The sequence below is a fragment of the Coffea eugenioides genome, chromosome 6 (genome assembly GCF_003713205.1).
Source record: "Coffea eugenioides isolate CCC68of chromosome 6, Ceug_1.0, whole genome shotgun sequence".
In the NCBI taxonomy this organism is placed as follows: domain Eukaryota; kingdom Viridiplantae; phylum Streptophyta; class Magnoliopsida; order Gentianales; family Rubiaceae; genus Coffea; species Coffea eugenioides.
Window position 1 is genome coordinate 40,288,352 of NC_040040.1, and position 20,493 is coordinate 40,308,844.

Here is a 20,493-nt window from a genome sequence, read left to right on the forward strand (position 1 = left end):
ATAAATAATGCAAGAAACATTTCACAAGTACTTTGGAAATAGTTTGAGGTCACTCACCTCCATGGCTCAGAAACCATCCATCATATTGCATTACTTCACTCAAGTCCAAGCCCTAACGCACAAACGCAAAGCAATCAAGCCCATTCAAAATTCGGACAGCATTTCCCCTAAATTTCTTTACTTTTCCAGCCATCAAGGCTTCATTATTTCCTCAGCCAGTCCCAAAGGTACACACACAACAACAAGTTCATCTAATAGTCATTCAGCAAGCTCCAAGTAGTACTATTCATCTCCGGCCGGATTCTGACGTGGCCTGCACTATTCATCTTCGGCAAATTTTTCGTTTTTTTTCTTTTGACTCTTTTGACTTGTTTACGTGCTATGGGATGTTCCGGAACGTTATAGATCGACGTAAACTGTACCGTAGTCCTGGCGAGAGCTGGGCAGGCAGTCCGCTAACCCCTTTGGTTCGCCTTAGGGGAAAGTGGGGCTGTCACATTAAGACCACTATTCATGGTCTTACCAATTGACTAATTAAATCAAAAAAAAAACCAAAAATTCTTCATTTCTTCTCCCTTGTTGGCCGACCCTCTCTCTTAAAAAGAAAGGAAGAAACTCTTCAAGTTTTGCTTCCATTTTGCTCCAAATCATCAAAACCAACCATTGAAACTTGAACTTACTCCATAAAACCTCTTCAATTAGTGTTAGTAAGTTGTTTGGTGGAGTGATTTGGAAAGCTAGGAGGACCTCTTGCTCTCTCTCTCTTGTTTCTAAGGTGAGTTGTGAAGAACCACCCTCCTCCTTTAATTGATGCTTAAATCATGCTTAGTGGTAGTATGAGATGCAAGTTTATGGATTATTTCTTGATTTGTGGTTGAAGTGATGAAGTTTTATTATTTTTGGGGATTTTTCTGTTTTAATATAAGCATGATTGTGTGGCTATCTATGATGATTGGAAATGGTATATAATGACTCTAGGAGGTGGAAAAAGTGATTAATTGCAACCAATTTCTGGTTTGGAAGAAATTTCAGAAAATTAGGGTTCTTGTGGGAGCATTCTGCTTTTAGCTCATAGTTAGAGGCCGAATTGGCCTTGGATTAAAACATGACAGTTGTAGGGAATGACATTTTAGAGGTGCCTACAAAATTTTAGGTCAATCGGAGTAGTGTAGAATGAGAAAAGTCGAACTTACTATTGCTGTTCTGGTTTTACCCGAATGTAAGAATTGCGCCTGTAATTGGTTGTTTTGGCTGGAATTGCTTCCGAATTGGTTGTTGAGGCCTTCTGATGAAATTTATCCCTGTTTCTTAGCTTTCAGCTGGTTTTGGAATTTCTATATTTGGACTTAGAGAGCCTGAGTTATGATGTTTCCGCTAGAATGCGTTTTGGGAATCTGTTTTTACGGTTTTGATGTAGTATCTTGCATTTTTGACCTGTTTGCACTCAAAACTGGGTTGAGTGACCTTCTGTGATGTTGTAGCCCTATCTTTTAGCTTCGAATCGGTGGGTCGTACACCTTCATCCGATAATCGTAGTGAAATTGGTGCCATTACCGCAAAACGAGGACAAAAACTGTTTTTTTCAGGGCCAAAGCTAATTGCATTTCCGAAATTTCTGGTTTCCTCTAATGTTTGTATATGCTTATGGAACCCTATTGGGGTCATGTTTGGCCTTGGTTTATGACTCGTTATCGAGTCTCATTGTATTTGTTTGCATGTTTTAGGGCGTGACCGTGGTGCACAACGTTCTTTTGACGGAAGTGCATGAAACCACATTTGCGAGCTTGGTGAGTGTACTACTCACTTGTATGTTAATATATGGCTTTGATACTTGAACTTGGTGCTTTGAATGTTAATTGCTTGAAGTGAAAGTGTACTTTATCACTCTCACTATGTGCCTTATATCCTTGCTATCATGTGATTGAAATGTTACACGAAGTGTTACTTGAAATGAAAATACATGACTTGGTGTCGTTTGGACGAGTATCCAACGACTACAATTGTTATCAATGAGCTCAACCCCATTGGTAGTTGATTGAATCGAGCCGGCGAGGGCTTGGTCGTGCCAATTGATGTGCCTTGGGGAAATGTTTTGGAATCTTGTAGTATGAGAGACTCTCGATTCCGGTTTACTCGAGTAATACCAAAGTGCACGTGTTTGGATTTCGGGCCCGGTAGGGGTATGTTAGGTGGAAGGAGTGGAAGTAAAGTGGAGTCTACGGTTGGTACTTTTGAACATTGACGGAGAGTCAATGACGTCCGATCAAGAAATGCAAACGAGGAAAGGGCTCTTGAGAGCCATCCGTATCCTTTTATCACCATATTTGACGTGTGCATTTGCTTATTTTTACTATATTGAATGAAAACTTGATGCTTATATGCACTGGGGTGCGTAAGTGATAGTATCTCACTGGGCAATTAGCTCACACCGTTCCTTTTGTTTTCCTTACAGGAATATGACTCTTTTTGGAATGAATCTTGATAGATGGTTGCCGAATGAACTAGATGTATATCTTTTTTTGTTTTGTATATGAAGTGAAACCCTAAATGTATCTTTAGGGCCGTTTTCACTTTCAAGTTGGCAAACCGTGTATATATTAACTTTTGAGAACTTTTGTATGTCACTTTGGATTGTAATTGCTCAAGTTCAAGATGTGAATGTTTGCTTGCTATTTGGTTGGATTCTGACGGGTCGGTTACTATTCATGACCGACTCCGGATTTCATTTTTTTTTATTTTGGGTTATTTTGCCATTTTGACTCGTTTACGCGCGTTATAAGTTCCGGAACGCAATAGATCGCTCTAAACTGCACCGTTAGTCCTGGCGAGAGTTGGGCAGGCAATCCGCTAACCCCTTTGGTTCGCCTTAGGGGAAGGTGGGGCTGTCACATACTTTCCTAGTTTGAATGTTCATTAAGGGGTCTGGTGACTTTTCCATCCTCCATTTTCTTGTCCCCCCTACTGTTATTGTTGTGTTGGAGCCCAATTATAGATCATAGTGGTGATGCCATAATATTTCCAGCCTTCATCGATGCTCCAAATTGCTCATCTCTTTCGTTACTTTCACCCACACTATCATCCTTGCACATTTTGTCCCCATTACCAATTCTTCCGTATCTATAACAGAAGTCTAGGCACTTCTCATATTTAAACTCATCCCAATGTCGTGTTCCGTTCAATTTAACTTTTGTTCCCCTGGCTAAAGGTTTGGAGACATCTAGCTCTACAAAAATCTTCATATGTCTTCCTTTCTTTCCTTCTCCCACTAGGATTATAACTTCTTTCACCGAGTTGAAAACTTCACCCAACTTGAAACCCACCGCTTTGCATAGCCAGTGAATTGATAGATTCCAAACTTGTATCCACAAAGATACCATATTAAAAGCTGTTGGGTTATTTTCCATTCTTGCTTCCCAACTTTTCAATACCAGAATCTGGTTATCCATGATCCATGGGCTCCCAAAGAGAGCTTTCTCTTGATCTGTTCATTTTCAAAATGAAATTGATACAGATTTGCTCTTAGCTCTGTTATCCTTAGTTGCCTTGGATATATCCACACATGTGAAGTAAAGTTCTTTACTCCTATAAAGTTTGCCACCTTCTTCCCTATTATCTTGTCAATCAAACTTAGTCTGCACTCATCAATCCCTTGTTCAATGTCATCCACACTTAGATCTTCTCCTTCCTTTTTACCCTCTGACTGATCGAATCTTTGCGAAGCTGCTATTATTTCTTCAGCCATTGTGAACTTACTATGAGTTCTCCGTACAATTCCACAATGGACTTGATACCTTGGTTTAACCTGTAGATGAGAGGGTAAACCAAACAGATTTTCAGTGAGTACTTACTACTTACAAGAGAGATCAAAGACAAGATATCAGAAGATGAAAGAGAACCAAATGGAAATGAAGAAAAAAAAAAGTCAAAAAATGAGAATACTAGAAAGGAGCTCATAAACACAAAGCTGTAACTAGGTTGAGGTCGGTGTTTTGAGCTAAGAAATTTGCTGTTTGAAGGTAGGATTCATGACAATTGGCTAATAAATGCTTCCACACAAAGTATACTAGCTATTCAAAGTATTTATCAACAGATACAGTTAAGTGAGTGCTGGTTGGATCTGGAATTGAGAGTTTGGAAGATATCTACGAATGTTTGAATGTTTGAAGAGTTTGAAAATTGGCTCGAAAGATGGTGGTTGAACTCATGCTTGAAATTTGAAAAAGTGTGTCCTTGGATTTTTCCCTCCCACACCAAGAAGAGAGGCTCTCATTTAGAGAGATAAGCTCTCACTTAGGGAGAATCGTCGAGTAAAAAAGTTCAGACATTTCAAAGGTCACAAATTGGTGACTTGGTATAAAGAAAGGTCACTAAAAGCAATTTGCAAGGAATATTATAACTAAAACCATGCCATTGATCAAATTATTAGAAACAAATTTTTGACAAAAAAAAATTAGGAACAACTAAAATTAAAACTAAAACACTTAGATTGAAAATTTTATTTTGCTTCCAAACAAAGGGAATTTTTTTTTTTTTTTCCAAACGATAACACCAAACAAAGGGAAATTAGTGAGCCAAAATTTCACTCAAATTGAATAAATAAAAAATGTGGAGTGTTGCGCAACCATTTGGTTAGTTGAATCCCGACGATTCCATAGAAAATCTTTTTGAACCATATAGAAAAGCCGCTCTCCCGTCGTCTCTCACTCTCTCAGTTCACACTCTCAACATCAATACAAACGATTAACATAAAAAGCATCTCCTCCTTTTACTTTTGATCGATCATGTCCTTTTTGCGACGCTAAACAAAAGGTGTTCTCTACCAACTCTTCGCAAAGGGTAGGTCTGTCATGTCTCTCCTTTTTTTTTTCCCTTCTATTTGCACTAATTATTTTTTTGTCAAAAATTTCTGCCCAATATTTTTGGATGTTGTTTGAGTTATGGGTAAAATCAGGTCATCCTTATTTTAGTTGTGGGTACAAATTTTGAGGGGTTCGAGTGTGGGTACGGTTTTGGGGTTGGGTGCGGGGCGAAGTGAAGGCTTAATTGGCTGTGGTGGTCGGAGTGGAAGAGAGGTAAGAGGTGATTATGGTGCAGATGTGACGGTGAGTGGTTGCAAGTGAGGAAAATAGTGGGTTAAGTGGTGCCGGGTTGGGAGGGAATTAGGAAATGGTGATTGGGGGTTTAATTAAGAAATTAGATAAGTTAGAAGGTTTAGTGAAGATTGTTGTTAGGTAAAAAATGCCCTTATTTTCTTTTTTGGGTTGAATTTTGGTAAATTGTTATGGGAATTTCAAGAGAAAACTTCATGTTCGTTCTCTACTCCATCACTGACCTAATGTCGGTTCTCTATTCTATACTGGCCTCATGTCCGTTCTTCGCTCCCTTACTGCACCCTCCCTCTCTCTCTAACATTAACTCTCAGATGCGTACATCAAGGTGTGAAGAGATCGCAATAATTTTCATAAGGCTTAATGGTAATCGGGGTATTTGAAACCAGAGGAAGAGGAGATTGTAATGGCAGCCAAACGGTTAGACTATCTTTGATATTTGAAAATTATTTGCTTTTCTTGCTCAATTTTTCCATTTCTTGCTTTAGTTTCTTTGTTGAGAATTTATTTACAAAATTAGGGTTAGAAATTTCAGGTATAATGGTAATATACTGCTATTAAGTGGGTTATTTTTCTACCATGAATTTGGGCTCATTTCAAGCATTTAGTGTTAAAATTCTTTATTCTTGGGTAACAAAATCTCTAATTTTAGTCAAATCTAAGGTGGCCGTCTCAGATCTCCAGTTTAAGATATGATTTTTCCAAGTTTTCCGAACATCTATTTTTGGATTTCTACAAAATCCACATCTGATGTTGTGAACTAGCCTCTGGAATCCCCCAGAAGGAAGCCCATATGGTGAATGTGAACTGAAAAAAGACAATAGCAACAATATTCGACTAGCAATCTTTGTCTCTGCTATATTTAGAACATTGTGCTTGATATCTAAGAGAAAATTGGTGCCCAATATTTTCCGACTTCCATGGCTTCTTGCCTCTTTTCAGCTTCTTTGTGGGTCTGTTTGGATGTTCATTATCTGGCTATAAAGACAAATACTTGCCCAAGAATATCAAACTCTTTCATTTTTTCACCTGAACCAGAGACGAAGATTGGTAGTTTGAAAATAAATGTTTGGATGTATAGATGTTGCTATTTGTCAAAATTAAAATCTGTTTATTAGCCGAAAACAAAGTGTAAATAATATGTCCAAAATAAAAAAGTAGGCTATACAATTCGAAGCTGTTTACATATCCGCTGTCCGGTCCACATGACATCTGGACTATTTGAACCAATGTTCAACCAACAAAAAATGAGTGAGCTTTATCTGGCCCATATTCATTAATCATAGACTACTCAGTTATCTGTTAAAAACGGTTCTGGTATATTGGCTACTAGACTAATTGATCCTCCTAACTTGGTTGTTCGTGCTTATATATTTATTGTATTCCGTCGGGTATTCATGATTGGATTCTTGTATTTGTGAAAGGATAGAGTTGAAGTGACTGAATTAAGGATCCGAGACTCCTCCACCCTTCTGTGTTCTGCCCCTTCCCGTTGGGTACTGGAGCCTTAATCTGTGCAGACAGATGCACCTTCATGAATTTCAAGCTAAATCTGAAAGCATTGACCTGAAGATTACTGCAATCAAGCTGATTGGTGAGAAAAGATTGTTTTGAGCATTCGAATGAGATGGTATTTTTTGGTTTCATGTTTTACTTCTTCCAAAATTTTGTGCTTTTATGGAAGTAATTGGTGTTCCTTACACTTTCCATTTGCTGTTAAGCAGCAAAAGTATAACGATTCTCCGTTCGAACTTCAGCTTCAAATCTGGCTTGGCATTAACTTCATTTCGAAATTTCTGTTCCACTAACACAGGTTAAAAAATGGCAATGGAAGGTCATAGGCTTTACTAATTCTCTCCAAATATTGACTAAAATTTCTAAGCACTGTTAAAAATTATTATCATAATCTGGAAAAAATTACTAAAGTTTGGAAATTAAAAGGGTCCTATGTCTTTTTTCAGTGTGTGCCTAAGTTTGTAAGATATTTTTGCCCTTAAAAATCTAAGCATACTACTCGTGTGAATGCATTTTTGGCTATCTTAACACCCGAAATGACCAAAAAAGATACAATTTTATGAGTTTGGTAACCATTTTGGCTTAAAAAACAGTTTAGTGATCAAATGGTGCAATCTTAAAAGGTTGAGTGACATATTTTGCCATTTGCTCAATAAGTGACTCATTTTATGTCCTTGTACCTACATAAGGTTTGCTCGATCAGAAATTGATGGGTTTAAAGAAACCTAATTGCTTGCACCTTAAATTTTGTAAAATCATTGTCTTTCTTGAATCCTAACTCCATTAACGTCTTACTTCGACTAGTCGAGTGGATTTGATGCAGACGACGTACGCCATGGATCCACAGAGCCAAAACACATCATTGCAACGGCTTCAAAATGTTGAAAAGGTAATCAATAAATTAGAGAATTTATTCCTCAAACACCTAATCTTTTAACATTTCTATGGCTATGTTGTTGATTTTTGGCTTCACAGAGAATAGTTAGGGTATTGGAGTTAGCTGGCAGCGTAATGGACGAACTGGCAAACCCTAGCAGTCCAAGAAAGGAGCTTGTTAATAGTCACTGCAGTGAATTTATGCAATTGATCAAGGTCATGATCTTCTTCCTGATCAATTTCAATACGATATGCGCATATTGCTGTCACGAAATAGGCTTGTATGTACACATGATTTGTGAGAAGGGGATATCTTTAGGATGTTTATATGAAGGGGAAGAGTTAACTTCCAAACAGAGTGAACTGAGAACTTTTCATCCAATTGCATAAAGATTTTCATCTATAAAATGTGTGCTGTTTGTCATAAAAGCAAAACAAAGCAGTATCTTTGACAATGTAGAAGTACCTTGTAGTACGATTTGCTTGCTTTGCGAATCTAATTACTGTGTCAATATTGTGAAGCATTAATCCCAAGTCCCTGTAGAGATGGTCAAATGCTATTGTGGTTGACTAGTCGTGGTGGCAAGGGAATGTGGTAATTCTTATTAGTTATTACCAGCAGTATGCTTTTTTCCTTAAGCTGGTAAGGTCTAAAAGTTACAAGTAGGGTTGCTTTGGGGTTCTGTGAAAGGTTTTAGCTTGTCGTAAACACCTACGTCATCTTAGAAGGTAATGGTGGTAGTTTCAATTTATGGCCACAGAGTGCTGAAATACTTGAGTTAGAACTGAATCAGTTTCTTTCCCTGTCAACAAAGCGAAAAGAAAAAAATGGTTAGAAATTTTTGAATTAGAGTGGACTATATTTCTGCAATTTATGTAACCAAGAGTTCAGAGTTCATGTGGGGACTAGACTACCACATGCAAATTATACCATGGGTTCAAGGGTAACACTCTGGAAGGTATATCTATGTTTACATCTTTGTTTTCTGGAGTTTTATTTCGCTCTAATGACCAAACCATGAGGATGGAATTACAATTTTTTGTTTTTGTAAGTGATCAAGTCATTGCAATTTATTGCAATAAGTCAATTGCACATGGTTTTGTTGTCCAAGGAAAGGCTATGCTTTTTGTCATATTGTTAGCTTTTGTTGTTTCTTTGGGATTTGTTTTGGAAATGCTGGTTAAAAGGATGGAAATCTTCTTGTTTGAGATTCAGATTGTTAACAATTCCTGCATTTCTCTGCAACCAGAAGAAACATGAGATTTTGTTCTGTTGCTTCATATCTTCTTTTGTTTGTGTTGTCATTTGGAAAGACGAAATTACAAGCAAGAAGATGTAGGGTTTGACAAATAATACCTCTGGCATATTGAAGAAAAAGTAAAATTGTTCTTATAAGCCCTGTAAAAAAAAAAAAAAAAGATTGTAGTTCTGCATATCCATTATTAAGATGTGTGGATCCTTTGTTATCTTGGTAATTGGGCATTTTATCCACTTGTCCCTCCTCAATAGCATTGGTATAGGCTTCATATGTTATGATAGTAACTGCAATCGTGGGCTGAGCAGATGGCATTTTGCATCTCATCTTTCTAAACAGGACATCCAAGTGACACTGCGAGAAGAAATCAAAAGTGCCTGTGAGTATCGTCCTTTTGAGAAGTGTGACTACGTTCCAAGAATATCTAACGAGATCTGTTGCAAGAAACTGGAACATGTCATTGCACAGTTAGACGAAATGAAGCATACAATTGAAGGGTATCATGCTGCAGTTTGAAACTCTGTATGTTTTAGCATTCACCACTAGGTTGCTTTTATAGGATTCCTGTTATTTGAGGTTAGGATAATGGATTTAGTTGGTCTGCAAGGACATTTGATTAGCTCTGAATGTACGCTCGTGGCAAGTAGATTTCCTATTCGCTTCTTCAGTAAGATTAGGGTCGACGTAAACAAATTGTATTACAGAGCTTTGTATATATTTTTGCGTTAAAAATGCTTGGTATGAAACACTTCCAGAATCTGTTGTGCAACAACGGTTAGCCTTAGATTACTACATGCTGCATATGGCATTGTGTGATCTTGTTGTTTATTCCATAAATCCCTAGCGTCTTGGTCTTGTGCACCATTCTAAAAGTTAATTTTAGAGATGTTTTTACCACTAGTACAGGATAGATGAATTTCTGCCATCTTTTAAATGGTACGCTGCACTGAAACATGCTCTTTATACAACCTTACAGCGCGTGGTCTGTAATATGATAATTGTTGTGGGTAAAGGCATCTTCTGGTTGGTGCTGAATGCTGATTTTGTTCCACATACAGGAGTTGAAGAAAAAGATTTAAATAATGTTTAAGCTGCCGTCTTCTTAGCTTTTTCAATTACTTCTCTCTGATCTTCTACGGTTTGTTGCCAATAGTTAGTTTTCATATTCACCAAAACTCTTCAAGTTTTTTCTCGGTATTAACATTTCTAGATTTTTTAACCTTTTTTTGTGTTTTTGGATGAGATCTTAGGAGCCGTTTGGTAGAAGTTCATCAATGACTATCGCTATCATTAACTGTTTAATGATAATGGGTTTTTGTTGAAAACCATAGAGTGTTTGGTAACGAAATTTTAGGCATTAGTTTTTACATTTTTTTTTCTTTTTCTACTTCTTTTTCTTCTAAATTTTCTTTAATTTATTAATTCTTCTAGTATTTTGTAACTTGATTTATTTTTATTAAAAAATATGAGATATGGGTGAGTAAACATTCCTTACAAAAAATTAGTTAAACACTATTATACCAAACTCATTAGAGCAACTTGAGCGTAGAGCTGTTAAACTTCACGAGTAGCTCGAAAATTCGTTAGAGCTCGACTTGATAAGGCTCGAGCTCGACTCGTTAGTTGCGGTAAACGAGCCGAGCTCGAGCTAGAAATGTACTCGTTTAGTCGGCTCGTTTGATATCCAAGTAGCTCATTAGAGCTCGTTAATAAAGGGTATATTTGTCATTTTAGAAGTCAAAAGTATAAAAATTGAAAATTATAGATTTTTATTGAGATTAATTTGCACGAGCTCGAGCTCGAACTCGAGCCACATGTATATTTGACGAGTCGAGTTCGAACACATTTTAAAGCTCATTTGCCTAACGAGCTCGAGTCGAACTCGGCTCGAATTAAGCTCGAGTCGAGCTCGGCAGCCAAATACTCGGCTCGACTCGGCTCGATTAACAGCTCTACTTGAGCGGCGTTCATGGGAGGTATATACCTCCCATTTCACAAACTCATTACACGGCCACAATATAATGAACATTACACGCATTATAAGAATGATACGTGTAAATGCTATTGTAAAAGAGGAGATAGCAGATCCTTTTTTTGCAACAAATAAATTTGGTTAAACGTGGACAACAGCTATAATTTCATGATGCAAGTTTACGTTTAATTTTTTTTTCAACGGTCATTTTTTGCTCTTTCTTTATAAACACACAAGACACCTTTTTTTTTTCATATCCATTATCCTACTCTATTATTTCTCTTACTCCCTCACTCATTTTCCTCAATCTCTTTGTACAATTTTCTAAATTTTCATTATTTTGTGAACGGTTCGAAGGCAATAACAATGAAAACTAGTATTCATTATGTTATTATTTGTATTTTATTTGATTTAAATTATGTAATATTATGTTATGGAGATCAATTAATTATATAAAGAATTATTAATTAAGTATGGATTATTATGATATTTTCACATTTGACGTATCACATATTTGTTTAATAATTACATAATTATTTTTCAGAAAATAACAATATATTATTTTTTGAGAGATAGAAAAAGATATATTGTTCAAACTCAGAAATTAATAATATTATTTTTTAGAAAATAAAAAAATAAAAAAGGTAAAAAATTTAATGAAAGTTAATAATTTATTTTTTAAGAATAATGAAATTATTTTTTAAAAAATTACTTTATTTATTTACGGGATATGAGTTGTGCATTATTAAAATAAATATTTGATTTGATTATGGACCCATACTATTATACCATGTGGAGTGTAATTCAATGTGAATGAGAATATAATAAAAAGACGAGATAGTAGATTGCTAATGTAGCATGTGGATTATACTGTATTAGACTCTAAAGAGTGTAATAATAGAGTGTAATCCACTGTGGATGCCCTTAGGATCAATACCTACCGAAACTTTTGGCATTAATACAAGTATACACAACTTAATAAAATATCAAATAAAAAATTCCTACCAAGCATGGATTTGAGGGCCATAAGGGGTCAAGTATGGATCGGGATGTCAGGGCTATAAGGGGTCAAGTCTGGATCGAGTATAGGGCTTGTTTGCCAAAAGGGTTTTTGACCAAGTTTGTTTTCTACAAATTTTTTAACAACTTTAATTTTAGTAAAATCAAAAAACTCTTCAAAATTTATAAATTGTACACTTCAAAACACCCAAAACACAAAAAAAAAAATTTCCTTTTCTCCTTTCTTCTTCCATCTCAACCCACCACCACCTCCTCTAATGGCACCGGAGCCCGTGCCGCCCAACTCTTTTTTTTTTTTTGTTCCTTTCTCTTCTCCCTCTCCTTCTCCTCCTCTCTCTCTCTCCTTCTTCCCTCCCTTCCCCTCTCCCCCACCACCTCTCTTCCCCCCCTCTCCCTCTCCCCCTCTGGCCAATCTAGTCGCGGGACCAGATTGGGCAGAGAAGGAGAGGGAGGGTGACAGGGGAGGGAAGGGGAGGAGAGAGAGAGAGATAAAAATGCAAAAAAAAAAAAAAAGGTTTCTGCTGCTGCTTGTTCCGACTGGGAGGAAGAGGTGGCGGGAGAGGGGGAGGGGGAGGGGAAAGGGAGAAGAAGAAGAGAGGAAAGAAAAGAAAAAAAAGTTTTCCATTTTAAAATTTTTTCCTATAACTTCTATTGTAAGTTACAATAAAATTTTAAATAAATATTTAAAAAAATCCATTTGCCAAACGGGTAGTTTTATGCAGGCCAAAAGATACTGTTCTTGAATCAAGAGTACATTATAGAAACTCGATCAAGCAAAAAGTGGATGATAGGATGCATAATTGCCATTAAATATGTGAATATTTTCCTTTGATATTTGCCAAATATTGCATTATTAGGTAGATTCTACTTATATTTGGTGATTGATGTAAATTGTAGCTAAGTGGAGCGAAAAAGTAGTTGAATGGGCAATTTTCCAGCATGTTATGAATTAAATTGGTGGTAGCATGATTAGGATCTGCTGTCAAGTCCAGAAAACTCGAGAAATTATCAATTACAAAGATTATCAATTACAAAGAGATGAACAAGAAATTATCAATTACAAAGATTTCTAGAATGTTTGATTATATAGCAGATTTCTTTACAAATTAAAAAAAAAAACCCTTCAATATTATTGAGGAGACTCAAAACGAATCCATCAACTTGAACGGATGAACAAACTAAAATTATTAATTATCTTAAAGAAAAACTTAAGTCATTACCATGGCTAGGTATTCCTTACCCTCATACATTTATGATAGTAGAAACAGGCGCATCTAAATTAGAATATGGAGGAATACTAAAGCAAAAATTAGAAAATCTATCAGAGCAACTAGTTAGATATCATTCAGGAACATAGTATGGTCCTCAAAAGATTTACTCCACTGTTAAAAAGGAAATTTTGTCTATAGTTTCTTTGCATTTCAAAATTTCAAGATGATTTATATAATAAAAAGTTCCTTCTGAGAATTGATTGTAAATCAGCAAAAGAAGTTTACAAAAAGATGTGGAAAATATAGTTTCAAAACAAATATTTGTTCAATGGCAAGGTATATAATCAGTTTTTTATTTCGAAATAGAATTTATAAAGGAGAAGATAACTCTCTACCTAATTTTTTAACTGGAGAATTTCTACAGAGTCATGGATAAACAAAATGATTCTATAAAGTATATCAGAAGACAATATTATTCCTGAGCCAATGCGCAAAAAAGAAATCCTTTATCAAAATCGGAAAATGATCCATCATATATATATATAATAAAGTCGTATTCTCATTCTTATCCTTTCATGTTTTCTCTTTCCTACGTGGCTTAACGAGACGTCAAGTAGTTTCCTACGTGGCTTGCTCCTTTTTTTGTTTGGATTTATATCAATTCTTATTTCCTATAAGAATTCTTAATATTATATGATTCTTATTTCCTACCCAAAAAAGGAACTGGAAAGTAATGCGATATAAATAAAAGAAACATAAATATCTCTATTAGATATATCTCCAAATTCATGCCAATAATTTGTGTACTACATAAGGAACCAAAATAAATAAGAATTGTTATCACTACAAGAAGTAGAAAAGTAACTAATTTCAATTAATAAATCATCTTTTCTTCAAAAAAAAAAAGTTATTTGGACGATTGTGGTTATATTTCCTATAAGAATTCTTAATATTATAGGATTTTTATTTCCTACCCAAAGTTATGTACTTTAAACAACTTAAATCAAGATAAACCTACTTTTAATGTTCTTATTAATATTTCTTTATATCCTTATCAATTCTTATTTCTTATGCCTACACTACATATAGCCTCTAATATATTGATTTCAAACATCAAATTCATGGTTAGGTATTTTCAGTGCAAGCGGTTGGCACATTAAAGTATTGATTTTGGGTTTCCACTCCTCTTGATTGTCAGGTACATCTTCTTTCAATATATATATTTTTTATAAAGGCATGTTGATCTTCAATTGTAAGAGTTTAGTAACATATCTTGAATTTTTTTTTTTTTTGTTTTATTTTCTGTTTGTTTTGTATGAAGATATAGGATTTAAACAAGTACTTTCATCGTTATTTTTGTAAGATTCTTGCTAACATGTTTGTTAATTGATTTTTGTGATCATATGCTAAGATGTTTGTTAATTTACCTTTAGGAAAAACAACCAAAAACAAAAGGCACTGGAAAGTAATGCGATATAAATACAATAGACATAAATATCTCTATTAGATATATCTGCAAATTCATTAGTTAATTAAAAGACTCTGGCCGTTTACTTAATTAATCCACTTGAGAATATTCATCCACTTGAGAATGGTTTCATATGATTTTTTAAAAAATATCCAGCCTTATGTCTTATCAACATAGTTTAAATAGAAGAGAGGTCAGGAACCTGATCACTTAAACAACATGAACTTCCGGCAACTATTGGCTATATACACTTATAGTCTATGCTTCATAAATAGCGCCATGAAAGTGCTTTGCAGAATACATCAATTCCTTGCTCCCATAATCAAGAAGTTTAAAAGCAAATTCTATCTACATTCAGAATATTAGCTACCACTATCAATGCTGTCAGTAGTCGACATCCAAGGCCCTGTATTGTAAGAAAAATATGGAGTATCCTATACTGTGTAATGCTTGCAATCAAAATGTGGAGTATCCTAAATTGAGGTATGTCGTAGGTGTTAATCTTTTTATCATTTTAATTGCTACAATATCTACATAAACATAACTTTTAGAATATGTGTATTTATACAGGTATATGTTAAAAGTCTTAGCAAGTGATGCAACCAGTAGTGTTTGGTTTGTTATATTTGATCAAAAGACTGAAAGAATAATAGAACACAAATTTTCTTTTGTTCTTGAAGAATTTAACAAGGTAAACTTATATCTAATTTTTTAAAATATTTTTAATAATAGTAGACAATCCGACACTTATCTCAGCCGTTGAATATTCTAACAAAAAAAATCTATTACGCATTTCATTTCCAGGAAGGATTTAGCAATGAAATCGTATCATCAATTATAAATAAGATCACGTGGAAACCTTTTGTATTCCAAATCAAGTTGAACAATTACAATATGGAACAAGGTAGTAATAGATTTATAGTGACTAGATGGTTCCACTGTGATTTCGGGAGGGAAACGCATTTCATGCTTTCACAGGTAATGTGCAATAAATTTCTCTTATGTTTCACATACTATATCTCACATAATATTTTTACCTTTAATTTTGATAAATCATTATCAGATTGGCAGAACCGACAACAAATACCAACCTAAAGCATCTTCTTCTCAGATCCCAATTAGTATAACAGATGATTCTAATCAACAGCATTTCAATACACTTCATATGAATCATTCATCAGAGGGTTCAACAAAAACCACAGAGAAAGGGAATCCTCATAAAAAGATTTGCATGAGAAGGTAGATTTAATATACTATTTTATTTTCTTAAATTATAATCTTTACATATTGTTATATATAACCTTGAATGCGATAAATCATTTATTTTTTTATACTTAGTTATCCTGCTTTGCTATCATGCAGTGATAATGAAAAATCAATAAATGCTGAGTTGCACGGACAAATTGAGAAGAATGTTCAAACATAAGAAAAACAAAAACAAGTTTCTGAAGAATAGAATATTATTTGATACTATTTACTGCACTTTTTATTTATTGTCAAATTTTTGAATGTTATGGTATTGTTGAATGTTTTTTTTTCCATTTTTGAATTATTATTCATTGAATTAGATGTTCAAATTTATATTATAAGAATACTTTATATTACAATGCGCACATAGTAATATACTTAAAACAAGTTATAATAGATTATACATTAAATTTGTATTTTATATCGACATTTTTATAAAATTGACTAAATAGTTTTTTTTTTTTCTACGATTCCCGTTCAACAAGCAGGTACAAAACTAGTTATATTATAAAGCCAAATGGAGAGAGTCAGAGAATCCAATCATAACACATTTTCAAATATGATTAGATATCTCTTAAATCCTTCAGAGCAATTACTACCATTCTAGAGAAATGTTTTTTGAAAAGAAGGAATATTCAAAGGTTTCAGATAATGCATCATTTCCTTATTCAACGCAGAAAAAAGGCTTCCCGTTACAAGAAATGGATAAAACAAGAATTACGAGAGATGCATAACATTATCTGTTGACATCCTGTAGAAAAATGAGCAAAGGAAACTTTTCAAAAGTTTTGTTAGTCAAAGATTATGAGATGAAAACCACTCAGATCTCTACTTCAAATACATTTCAAGTCCTTTCAGACTTTCATCCATTATCATATGCTCAAACCACTCAAACGCCACCTTCATCCTCTAAGAAAAACACCGAAGAAAAAATCCCAGAAAATTCAAACTCTTACTTCACTAAACCAATTACTCAACAGATTACTCTCACCAAATTCAAAGAACCTCCACCCTATAGTTCTTATTAGCCCTTACTAATAGAATATTTCCAGAAGGATGCCAATGGTGTATCGAAGACTATCAAATCTTATGAATTGATTTTATTGGACACAAATTCCGTCGAAATTTCTTCAGTTCCAGACAAAAAAGATCCAAATAAAATTTCTCATTCCAAATGTGTAATTAAAAAGGTGTGCTGACTAGATGAATGGGTATCTCTCTATTCAAAGAAAACCTTTTCAATCAGACACATTTTAGATGGCTACAAATACCAGGATTACAGAATGGCCTGGTGTAGAGCCTTTCTCTTTCGTCTCTTCAATCATTCATGGTTCTTTACATTTCATACCAATTGTGATCGAGAATTTTCAATTTAATTTTACCATTGGTGGAATTATTTTGGTCCGCAACTCAAGAGTTTTCCCCCTAAAGCAAAAATGGAATTCCAATTATATCAAAGAAAAGCACCAGGAGAAGAATATACAAAGCCAATATTATTCCATTTTGAGTTCAAAGTTCTATGGATTTTTTGATGGAGTTACAAGATTATACAGCAACTTCCAAAACCATTCCCAATGTCATTGATTAGACAATACAAAATCAAATGGTGGACAGACTTTACCATGGACTATTGTTTGCAAGAAAATGTTAAAAGATTTCTTCAAACGGGACAAAAACTCCAATGGCAAATACATTCAATATCCAAGGAGATTCAAAAGAAGAAGGAAAGAGATGAAAAAAATTAAAGAAGATGGATTATCAAGATCGACTCATTACTTTTTATTTGCAAAAATTATAGAAGATCCAGACATACTCAAGCAGTATATGGACCATCTCAAAAGCAAACAAGAGGAGTTAAAGGAGATTGCAAAATCTTCAGAATCTATTATGATGTAAGATCCATTTGGTGGCCCATGCGCACAAGATCCAAATTAGATATAAAAGATGCAACAATAATTCAAAAGTTGTCGGTCATAATAAAATGTAACATATAGTTGACAGCAAATTCAAGATTTTGAAAGAAGTGTCAACATGAAGATAAAATATATATTCAAATAATGTCGACATAAACATGAAATGTAAATGAAATTTAAAATATAATTACACTAGCCTACCATAAATACATGCTTATGTATTGTAAAGGGGTGTGTGTGATGCTAGTACTGTTAGAACCCTCAAAACCTCTCTTTTGTAAAAATTTCTTTAAACAAGAATCTCTTTAGAAGTTTTATCAAGTTTCGAGATATCTTCAACAATATTATGCTATATACAAGTAAGTCTTCATTATAACTTTTATTTTAATATTACAATCTTGTTACAATCCCGTCTATTTTAATTCTGGGTTGATTGCCATAGCCAGAACCCAATTCCTTTTTCTCAAGTCCAAACTTTCTTGGTTTCGTTTTCCTCGCCGCTTTCCTCTCCCTGGTTTCCTTATTTACCCATCTCATGCTTTTTATTTTTTTTCCTTATATCTCTGTTATTGTATTTTTCTTGATTACTGTCCATGGATTTTCAATGTTTTTGACATGTTATTTTCTGATGATCGTTGCCTCTTCTTGGGTTTTAGAATACCGGAGAGTTTGTTGCATCCTTGGATCCAAGTTGAAGCGGGTTGACTCAGATGGTTGCGGGCGATTTTTTTGAATCTCTGAGTCGACTCAGGTCGAGTCGAACGAGTATGAAAGAGTCATCGTTGATTCCTACATCTCTGATGAGTAGCAAACCGGTCGCGGAACTTGGGATGAAGGGTTCCTTTTAGCGGAAGAAGGAAATCCAGCTTTTTGGAAGTTCCATTTACCTTTCAAGAACTTTTTGCACAAGACCAAGCCTAAATGGTTTCCCCCTACCATGCATCTTGAACAGAATCTATTCTTCTATACATGTGCATATGGAAATAAATCAATAATTGAAGACAAATTGAGTTATTTCTTGGAAAAGAATTGCAGATGCTAAAACTATTGAATAAATCTTATGCACTGACACTATATATACTATTATCGTTAAATTCATAACACATGTATAAAAAGAGTAAATTTTATATACACTATCAATGTATACACTATTATAGTTGGATGGATGATATATAAGCAAACTTTAAATTTCAAATTCCAATTTTGCACATGTGTCATATAACTAATAGTGATAGTATATATAAGATTAATTTATATAAAAATTGAATTTCAAATTCAAATTTTGCATTATTATCATTTATTCAAGGTTGATAGTATATAGTTGACAATGTATACACTATCAACGCAAGTAAAATTAATCTAAAACTATTTCGCTCTTTTCTTGCTCATGTTTCAATTAATTGGCTATTCTTGATTTTCTTTCTGAGTATACTCACTTCCTTTTTTCTCCAAAGATACATCAAATATCGTGCGCCTGTTAAACAAATACATATTTGTTGAAACTTTAACCAGGACATAAATTAATTTGAGATTACAAAGCCAAAAACAGCAAGAATTGCTGGACTCGAAGCAGTAGATAGGTTTGATATTCTCTTGATTAAATTGGAGAATGTACAAAATAACTTGGTTATGAGAAAATAGTTTATATTAGTGCGTTTTTTAATCACCTAGATGATATATATATATATATATATATATATAGGATAAAAAAAATCATAGCTAGACACAGACTATACAGAACTAGTTTTATGAAATTTTAGCAAAAGAGGAGAAAAGATACATTTTCATGTCTATGATGGGATTGTATCTGATACATATGCTAATATGCTAATTTAACAGAATGAACCCATCTGTGGACAATTTCTCTATGGCTGCAATGGATGTATACTGACGTGCATATTAAATAAAGTGATTTTTTTTTTTTACCTCTCCCACTCCCCTATTTCTTCCCTACCTTAAACCTGCTAGTCAGGATTGAATTCTGGTTTTTCAGGCAGGAGTTCAACCTTATTTGAACTTTCAAATAATTTAATAATAAAAATTCTCCTCCTATATATGTTATTTCTACTCCTTGAATTTTCCTTTTAAGCTTCATGTTCTTTTCTTCTTAGAAAAAAAAATCTAGCAACAGAGGAGTGAAATTTAAGGAGCAAGGAGAGGGAAGGAGGGATTCGAACCCAGAAACTCTAAATCCTGAGGGGGATTTAAGCTCTAAATTCTTCTCCCATCATTCCTTTGTAAAAAAAAAATTGTTACACATAATCTCTTGCAATTTTCTTTTTTCTTTCATTTTTTCAGAATAAAAAAGAAATATCCTTTTGTGAACTCATCTCAATCACGCACTCGTAGCAAATACACTGGCATAGTGATCTCCAAATTTGAGCAGTATCGGACAAGTTCGAGTCCTCCCATTTATACTAAAAAAAAAAGATGCTTTACTACAAGTTGTTTTAGCCCAACTAATCTCACTGATTATGTACATCAAAATTTATGTTAATTGGCCTAATCAATAATTTAATTGTAGTCTCTGTAGATCATAAAGAGAAGAAAATGCTAGAAAGAGAACTTTACTTCAGAAAAACACTCGAATGATGAATACTTGGAAGGCGTGATTCCCACCTCACAACATCACCAATTTAAGATGATTAAAGCGTTTCCAGGCCAGTAGTAAGTCGGGCGCCTTCAGTTGTCCATACGTGAAAATGCATGTGCTGTCTTGCACCCGTCGAAAGTGCTGCTAGCTATCCTTGGCCCAAAAAGGCCGGTGCCACGAAGTTGCTACGTTGCCACCAATTACCTATTTTACCCCTCATTGGTAATTAATGTCGGTTTCTGGAACTGATTTGCTAGTGTGTTTGCCCATGAGCGTAAACGGCTCCTTTTCCCTCTTCTTTCCCAACAGCCCT

General features: G+C 34.4%; 1 protein-coding gene across 2 annotated transcripts; it reads left to right on the forward strand.

Moving 5' to 3' along the window:
* Positions 1–4,646: 4,646 nt before the first annotated feature.
* LOC113776322 (mediator of RNA polymerase II transcription subunit 11) lies at positions 4,647–9,549 on the forward strand. 2 transcript variants are annotated; one of them, XM_027321452.1, is made up of 5 exons: positions 4,647–4,836; positions 6,538–6,702; positions 7,428–7,512; positions 7,599–7,715; positions 9,095–9,549. In XM_027321452.1, exons 3-5 carry the CDS (start codon positions 7,441–7,443, stop codon positions 9,269–9,271), a joined length of 366 nt encoding a protein of 121 aa, XP_027177253.1. In that variant the 5' UTR covers positions 4,647–4,836; positions 6,538–6,702; positions 7,428–7,440; the 3' UTR covers positions 9,272–9,549. The 2 variants fall into 2 exon arrangements, with proteins under 2 accessions (XP_027177253.1, XP_027177254.1); XM_027321453.1 differs by having other exon boundaries at positions 7,447–7,512.
* The last annotated feature ends 10,944 nt before the right edge of the window (positions 9,550–20,493 follow it).